This window comes from Neophocaena asiaeorientalis, unplaced genomic scaffold (assembly GCF_003031525.2).
Source record: "Neophocaena asiaeorientalis asiaeorientalis breed wild unplaced genomic scaffold, Neophocaena_asiaeorientalis_V1.1 scaffold130, whole genome shotgun sequence".
Classification (NCBI taxonomy): domain Eukaryota; kingdom Metazoa; phylum Chordata; class Mammalia; order Artiodactyla; family Phocoenidae; genus Neophocaena; species Neophocaena asiaeorientalis.
In genome coordinates this window covers 2,471,305-2,484,423 of record NW_020173397.1, presented here as the reverse complement: position 1 = coordinate 2,484,423, position 13,119 = coordinate 2,471,305, and the positions used below count along the sequence as shown (strand labels likewise).

Below are 13,119 nucleotides of genomic sequence, written 5' to 3'. Positions count from 1 at the left end.
TATTTGCAAATGAAGCAACTGACAAAGGATTAATCTCCAAAATTTATAAGCAGCTCATGCAGCTCAACAACAAAAAAACACACAACCCAATCCAAAATTGGGCCGAAGACCTAAACAGACATTTCTCCAAAGAAGATATACAGACTGCCAACAAACACATGAAAGAATGCTCAACATCATTAATCATTAGCAAAATGCAAATCAAAACTACAATGAGCTATCATCTCACATCAGTCAGAATGGCCATCACCAAAAAATCTAAAAACAATAAATGTTGGAGAGGGTGTGGAGAAAAGGGAACCCTCTTGCACTGCTGGTGGGAATGTGAACTGGTACAGCCACTATGGAGAACAGTATGGTGGTTCCTTTAAAAACTACAAATACAACTACCATATGACCCAGCAATCCCACTACTGGGCATATACCCTGAGAAAACCATAATTCAAAAAGAGTCATGCACCAAAATGTTCATTGCCGCTCTATTTAAGATAGCCCGGAGATGGAAACAACCTAAGTGTCCATCATTGGATGAATGGATAAAGAAGATGTGGCACATATATACAATGGAATATTACTCAGCCATAAAAAGAAACGAAACTGAGCTATTTGTAATGAGGTGGATGGACCTAGAGTCTGTCATACAGAGTGAAGTAAGTCAGAAAGAGAAAGACAAATACCGTATGCTAACACATATATATGAAATTTAAGGGAAAAAAATGTCATGAAGAACCTAGGGGTAAGACAGGAATAAAGACACAGACCTACTAGAGAATGGACTTAAGGATATGGGGAGGGGGAAGGGTTAGCTGTGACAAAGCGAGAGAGTGTCATGGCCATATATACACTACCAAACGTAAAATAAATAGCTAGTGAGAAGCAGCCGCATAGCACAGGGAGATCAGCTCGGAGCTTTGTGACCACCTAGAGGGGCGGGATAGGGAGGGAGGAAGGGAGACGCAAGAGGGAAGAGATATGGGAACATATGTATGTGTATAACTGATTCACTTTGTTATAAAGCAGAAACTAACACACCATTGTAAAGCAATTATACTCCAATAAAGATGTAAAAAAAAAAATCTACAAACAATAAATGCTGGAGAGGGTGTGGAAAAAAGCGAACCCTCTTGCACTGTCGGTGGGAATGTAAATTGATACAGCCACTATGGAGAACAGTATGGAGGTTCCTTAAAAAACTATAAATAGAACTACCATACGACCCAGCAATCCCACTACTGGGCATATACCCTCAGAAACCCATAATTCAAAAAGAGTCATGTACCACATGTTCAATGCAGCTCTATTTCCGATAGCCAGGACATGGAAGCAACCTAAGTGTCCATCGACAGATGAACGGATAAATAAGATGTGGCACATATATACAATGGAATATTACTCAGCCATAAAAAAGAACAATACTGAGTTATTTGTAGTGAGATGGATGGACGTAGAGTCTGTCATACAGAGTGAAGTAAGTCAGAAAGAGAAAAACAAATACTTTGTGTCCACCTAGAGGGGTGGGATAGGGAGGGTGGGAGAGAGATGCATGAGGGAGGTGATATGGGGATATATGTAAATGTATAGCTGATTCACTATGTTATAAAGCAGAAACTAACACACCATTGTAAAGCAATTATACTCCAATAAAGATGTTTAAAAAAAAAAAGAGAAAACGAAATGCTTTTAACATTGCTTCATTAATGTATGGTTTTGCTGACAAAAGAGCAGAAAGACAGGAACACTCATGGAGGGAAACTTGCGATACACAGTCTGGAAAAGAGTTTGGTTATATATCTGAAACCCTTATGAAGAAAGTTTTCTAGTCTTTGACTCACTAATTTCACTGTTAGGAATCTATCTTTTAAAAAATCATCAGACTAATAAGGACCTACTGTATAGCACAGGGAACTCTTCTCAATACTCTGTAATGACCTACATGGAAAACGAATCTAAAAAAGAGTGGATATATGTATATGTATAATTGATTCACTCTGCTGTATAGCAGAAACTAACACAACATTGTAAATCAACTATATACCAATAAAAATGTTTTAAAAAATCATCAGAGATACAATTTATTATCTATGCATAAGATGTTCATTGTTGTTTAGCAGAAAAACATATAAATTTGCAAAAATAAGAGGTAAATAAATTAGGGTTCATTCAAATGACAAGTTATCCCGCTGCTAAAAGACATGTATTTGTGAAGAACTGCTAATGACAGATAAAATGTTGCTGATATTACACAGGGAAAAACAGTAGGATTTTAAATATTATAGTATGACCCAAAAGCAGTATGTAAAAAATACATAGGCACATATACACCAGAAACATTTATGCTGGCATCTATGGTAGTTAAGAGCATGGCCTTTGAAAACAAACCGACCTGGTTCAAATCCCAGCTGTGCTGCTTTCCAGCTGTGTAACCTTGGGCAAGTTAGTTAACCTCTGTGTGCCTCAGAATGCTCACCTGGAAAATGGGGATAACAGTACCTACCTTACAGAGCTGAAGAGACATTAAATGAGATAATTCATGCAAATGGCTCAGCAACATGCCTGGCACTCTGCAAGTGCTCACTAACTACTAGCCATTAGGAGCATCAACATAGGAGACGAATGGGGGGAACTGCACCTAAACGTTAACAGGGGTTACCTATCTCTGGGTGGTAGGATTCCAGATCCTTTCAATTTTCTGCTCTGTACACTTCCTGTTTTTTCGAAGTTTCCACAACAAGTGTTATGGAATCAGAAGGAAAAAGGTGTTACAGAAAAAGAATGTCTGGTTAATTATTAGTATTCGCTACGTGCGGTGGTGGACGGAGGCAGGAAGGGGGCAGCCCGTGGGGCAGAGAGCGAGCAGCGCTTTCACTCATTGCTGGTGGTTTCTCAGTGCGCTGCAGCCGCCGCCATCCGTCACAAGCCTCGCTACTCACAGGCGCAGTCCCTCGAAAGCCGTCCTCTCCGGTGTTGGTCACAGGAAACTCGCCCTGCCAAATGTTGGCATAATGTTGGCCCTTCGGCTGCAGTCTGTTGCCCCAGGGGAAGAGTCTGTCAGAAGAGACACAGGCATCAGCCTGTCAAACAGACACAGGCTTCTGGACGAAAGTCAAGAGGAGGAAGGCAGTGAAAGAGAGAACACTGCTTGCTTGTTCCGAGTGAGCTATTTTTAAAAAAATAAAAATAAAAATAAAGCTTTTAATCAGGATTTTTTTTTTTAGCTTCTGCACAACCAGTTCATGTCAAGTTCACAACAACCTTGGTCTCTCCCGAGGACTCGGGAGGCCTGAAATACATCACAGAACTAAAAGAAGGGCTTATAGGAGGCTGGGAAAGCAGACATCATCCTGGACTTATATGGAAGCGTGATCAGGCAACATCGCACCGCACTTTCTTATAAAGCCTTCGTTATTTTAAGGAGCCTTTCCTAGATGTGGCCCAAACATGAGTTTTCTGTCTCATGGCTCTGGAAGCAAAAGATATATTGCTGCTTCAGGAGATGCCTAAAATAAGAAAATCCAAAAAGCAAGGCAGCCTGCCAGGAGGCTCTAAGGAGGACTATGTGACACGGGGATGGGGGCTCAACTGGCGTAGCCCACCTCACCACACACATGGCTTTGGGAGACTGGCAGGGGGTGGTGACCCCTGCATCCATGTTTCCTAAGCAACTTCACGGGCAGGAAGAAACCCCAGTAGGAGTAAGCTGCGACCTGGCTGTGGTTTTAAATCAACTGTCCAGCCAAAGTAAGTTCTGTAGATTTAGAAAAAGGTCCACATACTGTTAGGCAAAGATGAGACCCTCCAAGTACCTATTTTGCAGGCCTCCTCGACAGCTGTACTCCCACTCGGCTTCCGTGGGCAACCGCTTCCCGGCCCATGTGCAGTAGGCGACGGCGTCGTTCCAGGAGACGTGAAGAACCGGGTGATCTGGCCTGGGGAACAGCGAGAGCACAGTGAGCAGGGCAGGAACCAGAACAGGAACAGGAACAGGCAGGACCGGCTTCAGCAAAGTGCCCGTCAGCACCTTCACCTCAATCTGTGATGCTGAGGTGCGCCTGGTCCCCAAATCCAGCCCCAGCCGGGTCACATCTGTCACCCTCTACCACGGGTTTCTGACATCCCAGGCTCCCAAAGAGGTTATGATCCCGCTTGGAACAAGACTCAAAACATTTCTTCACTTTGCATGCAGGCCTGGACCTCCAGAGAATCTCACTTGGCAGTAGGTGTGGAGACGCACCAGCCAGATCCCCCTATGAGGAAGGAATGATTTTCCAGCTGCTGGGCGTGGCATCAGCAGAAGCTTCCAGCTCTCGGCTCCTTCAGGAGAGCTGCAAAGAGCCGCCTTACAGCCAGCAAGGACCAACCACGGCAGGGGCATAAAGGCGCAGCCGTGTGAGTTCACCATAGCTAAATCCTACGTGTCATTTATACCCCAGAGCCCCAAGGACTGGGTGGGACATCCTGGACCTGCACTGTAGTCTTGGCTTCTCCCTCTGCCCAATCCTGTTTCCTCCCCATCCCTTCCACAGGTGTGGATCCCCTTATATAAATATTCTTCACACCAAGCTCTATCTAAGCATCTGTTTCCAGAGAATCCAATCTGTGATACTTGGCCTTAAACTTTGTGTCTTTCTGCTATAGATGAGTCAGCTATATGTGCCTCACTCTAGCAAGTGAGGAATCTAGCCGATTCCAAGTAAGTCTTTATTTTTTCTAAAGGTATAGAGGGGTAGGGAAGGTTAGGGGGAAAGTTTGAGAGTAAGGGGATAAACATATTTACCCAGCACCAGATAACTTTAATTCCCTGCTCACTCTTTCTCAGGTGGACTCCACATTCCTAGGCTATTTCTTAAGCATCTTTGAATTCCCTACAGTAATTACACCACAACTTTCACTTATTCTTTAAAAACGTTTATTGAGTACCTATTACATGCCAGTCACTGTTTTCAACACTGATATTAAGACATGCACTTTTCTCAGAAGAAGGACTCACTCAGTGGATATAATACATTCCACTCTCAGTTTTCCTTCTACCCTTCACTTTTTCTTCTACTATTAAATTCAGGAAAGAAGATAATAATTGGGACCTAAGAGGCCGTCAACCTGAGGTACCCAAGAATCCTACAACTTTCCACCTCATGGCCTATTTCTACCACAGAGGCTACCACCTCAGGCTTTGAAAGATTTCTGACGTTTTCAAGGGGCTATATCCCTAAAGCTGAACTTCATGTACTTCCAGATTCCTGACAATGAGGTCAATAACCGGGAATGTTGTCAAAAATAGAAGCTCGAAAATCCCATCTGAAAAATTGGGTTAGGAGAACAGTTTTCTTGGGCTGTGGAGATGCTGAGTCCTGACCCAAACCTTTCTGCGTCTTCAGGGCTTAAAGTGCTATCCATTTTTGCTTGAGATAATTATTTCTTTGCCACCCTGGAGACTTGCTGACCGACTTGCAGCTCTGTGGTTTTTCGGTCAGACGGTGGCTTCAAAGTATGTCAGTCCAGGACTGGAGATAACATGAGTCCTAAACCCAAGGGATGAGCTTCTACAGCGGCCACCTGGCAGGACACCACCACTTATCTGTAAGACAGATGGTCTCCTTCCTCACAATGACCCACTCATGAGGGAGAGCAAACAGACAAGTTGTAATGATTAAACATGTCATGAGATTTGTAATAGGCCTGTCAAAGGGGGAAAAAATCTCCAAGAGGGAACCCTCTGACAGGCCAAATGAGGGAGGAGGAAGGCCACTTATTAAGAGCTCTGTGTGAGCTAGGTGCTATGTTTGGGTCTGTACATAAAGTATTTCCTGCCATCCTATTTTCCTACCGACCAAGTCAGTAGAGTTTGTCATACTCACTCTTTTATAGAAGACGGCCACTGAGTTTCTTTTCAACAGCATAGGAACCTATTTTGGAATGAAACGTCATGTGGGGAAAGACCCACCAGCCTCACCTGTGCAGGACAGTAGAGTCGGGCCCTTCTGGGTGTCTCCAGTTAGCGCCTTTAACAGGTAACCACCAGGGAGCAGCTGCCACCTCAAAGCAACCCAGAATAAGCTGAGGTTAGCTATGATGCCTCTAGAAAAACAATGACTCAGTCTGTGCAGAAAAATATCTCTCTTAAGGTCTTCAACTTCCAGTTGACTTACCAAATAACTTTACCAGAATATCAAAAATAAAGATTTATATGTAACTAAATCTAACAAATAAGCATTATCTCGGGAATTCTCTGGCGGTCCACTGATTAGGACTTGGTGTTTCACTGCTGTGGTCCAGCTTTAATCCCTGGTTGGGGAACTAAGATCCAGCAAGCCACACGCTGTGGCCAAAAAAAACCAAAAGCATTATCTCCCATCATAAAGCACCACAGTGATTAAGTAAATATGTATCTAAATGGTGTGTGTCTCCAAGAATTTTAAAAGACACACTGCTAGCTAACCCTCTATAATCTCTAACAAGTGAGACAGGTAGTACTCCTCCTATTTAAAAGATGGTGAAACAGCATTAATCTTACAGTTAAGTGCCAGGCTGAAGGTCAACCAAGGTAGTCAGAGACCAAGCTGAAGCATAGCATAAAGAGCTGAAGTGTGTTTTCAAAAGACCCTGGTTAATATCCAGCCCAACAATAGTTGTATGACTCTGGGCAAGTTCACTGATTGCCTGGCCCCAGAGTCCTCATCTGTGAAATGGGAGCAGGCCCGCCTGCCTCACCTACCTCAGACTCAAAGGAGGCTGCATTAGATAGGACTGGGAAGTGCTCAGCCCAGATCCTGTTCCCAGAACCTTACCTCCTACTTTACAGTTTTGTTAACCCAAATATCAATATCAAGTGGCTCTCATTTAGTGATTGATTGAGAACTTGGCTTTGGAGTCAGGCAAAATGAGATGTGACTCATGGCTCTGCCACTCCCACGGTGACCCCTGGCAACCTAATCAACCTCCCCACACCTGTTTTCTCATTTGTAGGTGAAGACAGTAACAATGCCTACCTCAGGGGTTATTACAAGGAGGAAACAGAACATATACACAGGGCTTAGGACTATGCGTAGCACTTAGTAAGCATTCAGTAAAGGGAACCAGTCTCAACTATGGGCCTCATGACAGGAAGAGAGTTACAAAAAAATTACCATCATCAATGATGCTAATACTAAGGAAAGAAGTTTGCAAATGTTTCTTCTAATATAAACCAGAGCAGACTCAAGGTTATCCCCATGACAATGTTACTCTCAATCCTCTGTGTCCTGATGAGCCAGCCTGAGTGGAAGAGAAGGGGGAATGTGTTCCTGCTAACAATTACAGCAATCACTGAAAACACCAAACCCTGTCTTGTTCTTTTTTCACATCAGCACAATCAAAACATTCATGGTATTCCAATCACAATTTGATGGAAAAAGCCAAATTCTTTTATATTTCAACGAAACAGGCATTGTGTCCTTAAAGGACACTACTGCAAAGTGTTTTATTTTTCAGAGAGCAGGAGAGGTGAAAGGCATGGCTTCTTCCTATTCCTTCTGTGGCACTGCGGAATCTTTAATGGGGAGATGTTCTCGCTGACTACTCTGCTTGATGTTTAGGTGCCAGTGACAGGTAACTCATTCCATGTCAAGCGAAGACCTGCAGAGAAAGCCCAGGTCATCCCACTCTTACATTCCAGTATCTTTACAACACTCACCCACCTCTACCCCACCTCCAACACTAAGGCCACCAGAAGGTTCTATTTCTCAAATAAAAAATAAAAAATTTTTAAAAAAGAAGAAAAAAAACAAACAGGAAAAATGTTAACCTTCGTTAAATCTGGGTGGTAGGAACTAGAATGCCTATTTTTCTTATACCCTATTGTGTTTTGAAATATTTCATCATTAGCAATTTTTTAAACATCTTTATTGGAGTATAATTGCTAACACAATGGTGTGTTAGTTTCTGCTGTATAACAAAGTGAATCAGCTATACATATACATACATCCCCATATCTCCTCCCTCTTGCGTCTCCCTCCCACCCTCCCTATCCCACCCCTCTAGGTGGACACAAAGCACCGAGCTGATCTCCCTGTGCTATGCGGCTGCTTCCCACTAGCTACCTATTTTACATTTGGTAATGTATATATGTCCATGCCACTCTCTCACTTCATCCCAGCTTACCCTTTCCCTTCCCCATGTCCTCAAGTCCATTAGCAATTTTTTAATAAATTTATTTATCTATTCTATTACTGATGGGCATTTGGGTAGCTTCCAGTTTGGGCTACTATGAATGGTACTACTTCTGTGAACATTCTTGAAAGCTCATGACTTAGTAAATATGCATAAGCATTTCTGCTGATTGCATACTGTGGAGTGGAACTGCTGGATCCCAGGGTAGACACAGGCACAGCTTTAGTAAAGACAGCTGAACACAAGCCTTAATGGCAGAAGTCCTCCACGGTTCCCGACCTTCTTCAACAGGGAACTTCCATGGAGTTGGCTTGTGTGCGGTAGACCCAGGGCAGCTGCTCCAGTGGCCATTGAGTCCATTCCCTTTCCCTCTCCTCTTCCCCTTAACTCACTCTGGTTGCGAATATTTACTGAGCACCTACTATCTGCCAGGAGCTGAGCCTAATTCCTAAAGGGGATCTTCAACTCCCAGAATCCTCTGAGTATGACTTAAGACAGTCGGTATATTGAGAGTTTTTCAATGATTTATTGCACGTATTTATCTTACATGGTTAACTACACAAAGCAGGATACAAAGTGTGAACCTAGGCATTTTATTTTCTTCCAAAAATATCTACAAAACTCAAATTGGTGGGTCCAGGTACCACCTTACACACATCAGTTCTATAGCTCCTACTCAACTTCCTCCCTGTCATATACACACACTTGCCTCTCCTTCTAGATATCTGCTTTTCATTTCTCCCACTATTACTTTTGAATGAAATCTTTCACATTTCTTAGCAACCCATCGAAAACAGACCACCTCAGCACTATTGACTTATTAGGCCACATAATTCCTTGTTGGAGGGGGTGCTGTCCCGTGCATTGTAGGATGCTCAGCCGCATCGCAGACCCCTCCCCACTAGATGCCAGTAGCATCCTACCCGCAACCCAACTATGACAACCAAAACTGTACCCATATTCACCATGCCCCAAACAAGACAAAGCTACGGGTCCTATAAGGGAACCTAACGGCATCGCCACCTGTCAGAAAGACTGTAAGTCCCCATTGTAATGATCAGATGCAGAGTCAGGAACCATTTCCACACAGGACACGTGAAGAAGGAAAGGTAAGTAATCAAAGTCACCCACAACAGAAGACTGAGCTCAGAGGTAGTACATCATTCATCATAGCCAAGTTTTCCTGGGAAAGCCATGTTTTCTGGCCAAACTAATGGCAAATCCCATCAAGTGTCACCAGGTGCCTTCTTCCAAATATCACAGTTAACTCCATGTTTTTATTTATTTATTAGCATCTTTATTTGAGTATAATTGCTTTACAATGGTGTGTTAGTTTCTGCTTTATAACAAAGTGAATCAGCTATACATAAACATATATCCCAATATCTCCTCCCTCTTGAGTCTCCCTCCCACCCTCCCTATCCCACCACTAGGAGGTCACAAAGCAACGAGCTGATCTCCCAGTGCTATGTGGCTACTTCCCACTAGCTATCTATTTTACATTTGGTAGTGTATAATGTCCATGCCACTCTCTCACTTCGTCCCAGCTTACCGTTTCCCCTCCCCCTGTCCTCAAGTCCATTCTCTACATTTGCATCTTTATTCCTGTCCTGCCCATAGGTTCTTCAGAACCATTTTTTTTTTTAGATTCCAAATACACATCTTAGCATAAGGTATTTGTTTTTCTCTTTCTGACTTATTTCACTCTGTATGACAGACTCAAGGTCCATCCACCTCACTACAAATAACTCAATTTCATTTCTTTTTATGGCTGAGTAATATTCTATTGTATATATGGGCCACATCTTCTTTATCCATTCATCTGTCGATGGACACTTAGAATGCTTCCATATCCTGGCTATTGTAAATAGAGCTGCAATGAACACTGTGGTACATGACTCTTTTTGAATTATGGTTTTCTGAGGGTATATGCCCAGGAGTGGGATTGCTAGGTCATATGGTAGTTCTCTTTTTAGTTTTTTAAGGAACCTCCGTACTGTTCTCCATAATGGCTGTATCAATTTACATTCCCACCAACAGTGCAAGAGGGTTCCCTTTTCTCCACACCCTCTCTGGCATTTACTGTTTGGAGATTTTCTGATGATGACCATTCTGACTGACATGAGGTGATACCTCATTGTAATTTTGATTTGCATTTCTCTAATGATTAGTGATGTTGACCATCCTTTCATGTGTTTGTTAGCAATCTGTATATCTTCTTTGGAGAAATGTCTATTTAGGTCTTCTGCCCATTTTTGGATTGGGTTGTTTGTTTTTTTGATAAGGAACTACATGAGCTGCTTGTAAATTTCAGACATTAATCCTTTGTCAGTTGCTTCATTTGCAAATATTTTCTCCCATTCTGAGGGTTGTCCTTTCTCTCTTGATTGACTGCTTCCTTTCCCATATTAGGGAACTTTTCAACTATAATCTCTTCAAATATTTTCTCAGTCCCTTTCTTTTTCTCTTCTTCTTCTGGGACCCCTATAATTCGAATGTTGGTGCATTTAATGTTGTCCCAGAGGTCTCGGAGACTGTCCTCAATTCTTTTCATTCTTTTTTCTTTATTTTGCTCTGCAGTAGTTATTTCCACTATTTTATCTGCCAGGTCACTTATCCGTTCTTCTCCCTCAGTTATTCTGCTATTGATTCCTTCTAGAGAAGTTTTAATTTCATTTATTGTGTTGTTCATCATTGTTTGTTTGCTCTTTAGTTCTTCTACATCGTCGTTAAACATTTCTTGTATTTTCTCCATTCTATTTCCAATATTTTGGATCATCTTTACTGTCATTACTCTGAATTCTTTTTCAGGTAGTCTGCTTATTTCCTCCTCATTTGTTTGGTTTCGTGGATTTTTACCTTGCTCCTTCATCGGCTGTGTGTTTCTCTGTCTTCTCATTTTGCTTAACTTAATGTGTTTGGGGTACCCTTTTTGCAGGCTGCAGGTTCATAGTTCCCATTGTTTTTGAGTCCGCTCCCAGTGGCTAACATTGGTTCAGTGGGCTGTGCAGGCTTCCTGGTGGAGGGGACTAGTGCCTGTGTTCTGGTGGATGAGGCTGAATCTTGTCTTTCTGCTGGGCAGTACAACGTGCAGTGGTGTGTTTTGGGGTGTCTGTGACCTTATTATGATTTTAGGCAGCCTCTCTGCTAACGGGTGGGGTTGTGTTCCCGTCTTGGTAGTTGTTTGGCAGATGGTGTCCAGCACTGTAGCTTGCTGGTTATTGAGGGGAGCTGAGTCTTAGCCATGAGATGGAGATCTCTGGGAGAGCTTTTGCTGTTTGATATTACATGGAGCTGGGAGGTCTCTAGTGGACCAGTGTCCTGAACTTGGCTCTCCTACCTCAGAGTCACAGGCCTGACACCTGGCCAGAGCACCAAGCTCCTGTCAGCCAAATGGCTCAGAAGAAAAGGGAGAAAAAAAGAAAGAAAAGTAAAGTAAAGTTATTAAAATTAAAATTTCTTTAAATTATTAAAAATAAAAAAACTAAAAAGTAATAAAAAAAAAGAACACAAGAAAGAAAGAAGAGAGCAACCAAACCAAAAAACAAATCCACCAATAACAAGTGCTAAAAACTATACTTAGAAAAAAAAAAAAAAAAAGGACAGAGAATCCTAGGACAAATGGTAAAAGAAAAGCTACAGAGACAAAAATCACACAAATAAGCATAGACATACACACTCACAAAAAGAGAAAAAGGAAAAAATATATGTGTATATAAAAATAAGAGACCTACCAAATCAATAAACACATCTACCAATGATAATAAACTCTAAATACTAAACTAAGACAAACGTAAAACCAGGAACAAATTAGGTGCAGAAAGCAAACCACAAGTCCACAGTTGCTCCCAAAGTCCACCACCTCAAGTTGGGATGATTCGTTGTCTATTCAGGCATTCCACAGATGCAGGGTACATCAGGTTGATTGTGTAGATTTAATCTGCTGCTCCTGAGGCTGCTGGGAGAGATTTCCCTTTCTCTTCTTTGTTCACACAGCTCCTGGGGTTCAGCTTTGGATTTGGCCTCAACTCTGCATGTAGGTCACCTGAGGGCGTCTGTTCTTTGCCCAGATAGGTCGGGGTTAAAGGAGCAGCTGATTAGGGGGCTCTGGCTCACTCAGACCCAGGGGAGGGAGGGGTACGGATGCGGGGCGAGCCTGCGGCAGCAGAGACTGCCATAATGTTGCAACAGCCTGAGGTGCGCTGTGTGTTCTCCCAGGGAAGTTGTCCCTGGATCCCGGGACCCTGGCAGTGGTGTGCTGCACAGGCTCCCAGGCGGGGAGGTGTGGATAGTAACCTGTGCTTGCACACAGGCTTCTTGTTGGCTGCAACAGCAGCCTTAGCACTTCATGCCCGTCTCTGGGGTCCATGCTGATAGCTGTGGCTCGTGCCCGTCTCCGGAGCTCCTTTAGGTGGTGCTCTGAATCTCCTCTCCTCACGCACCTGGAAACAACTGTCTCTTGCCTCTTCAGCAGCTCCAGACTTTTTCCCGGACTCCCTCCCGGCTAGCTGTGGTGCACTAGCCCCCTGCAGGCTGTGTTCACGCAGCCAACCCCCATCCTCTCTCTGGGATTTGACCTCCAAAGCCTGAGCCTCAGCTCCCAGCCCCCACCTGCCCCAGTGGGTGAGCAGACAAGCCTCTCGGTCTGGTGAGTGCTGGTTGGCACCGATCCTCTGTGCGGGAATCTCTCTGCTTTGCCCTCTGCACCCCTGTTGCTGCACTACCCTCCGAGGCTCTGAAGCTCCCCACCCCACCACCCACCGTCTCCACCAGTTAAGGGGCTTCCTAGTGTGTCGAAGCTTTTCCTCCTTTACAGCTCCCTCCCAGAGATGCAGGTCCTGTCCCTGTTTTTTGTCTCTGTTTTTTCATTTTTCTTTTGCCCTCCCCAGACACGTGGGGAGTTTCTTGCCTTTTGGGAAGTCTGAGGTCTTCTGCCAGCGCTCAGTAGATGTTCTGTAGGAGTTGTTCCACATG

The 13,119-nt window shown here is 43.5% G+C and overlaps 1 protein-coding gene across 3 annotated transcripts in view; it reads right to left on the bottom strand.

Annotated features, from left to right (window-relative positions):
* Positions 1–13,119, bottom strand: part of SUMF1 (sulfatase modifying factor 1) — a 99,462-nt gene that overhangs the window by 46,180 nt on the left and 40,163 nt on the right. For all 3 annotated transcript variants that reach the window (XM_024747086.1, XM_024747087.1, XM_024747088.1), the window contains 3 exons: positions 5,951–6,033; positions 3,804–3,926; positions 2,931–3,045 (listed from right to left, as the gene is read on the bottom strand). In XM_024747086.1, the coding sequence (XP_024602854.1) occupies positions 2,931–3,045; positions 3,804–3,926; positions 5,951–6,033 (321 nt within the window). The remainder of the gene's footprint in view (positions 1–2,930; positions 3,046–3,803; positions 3,927–5,950; positions 6,034–13,119) is intronic.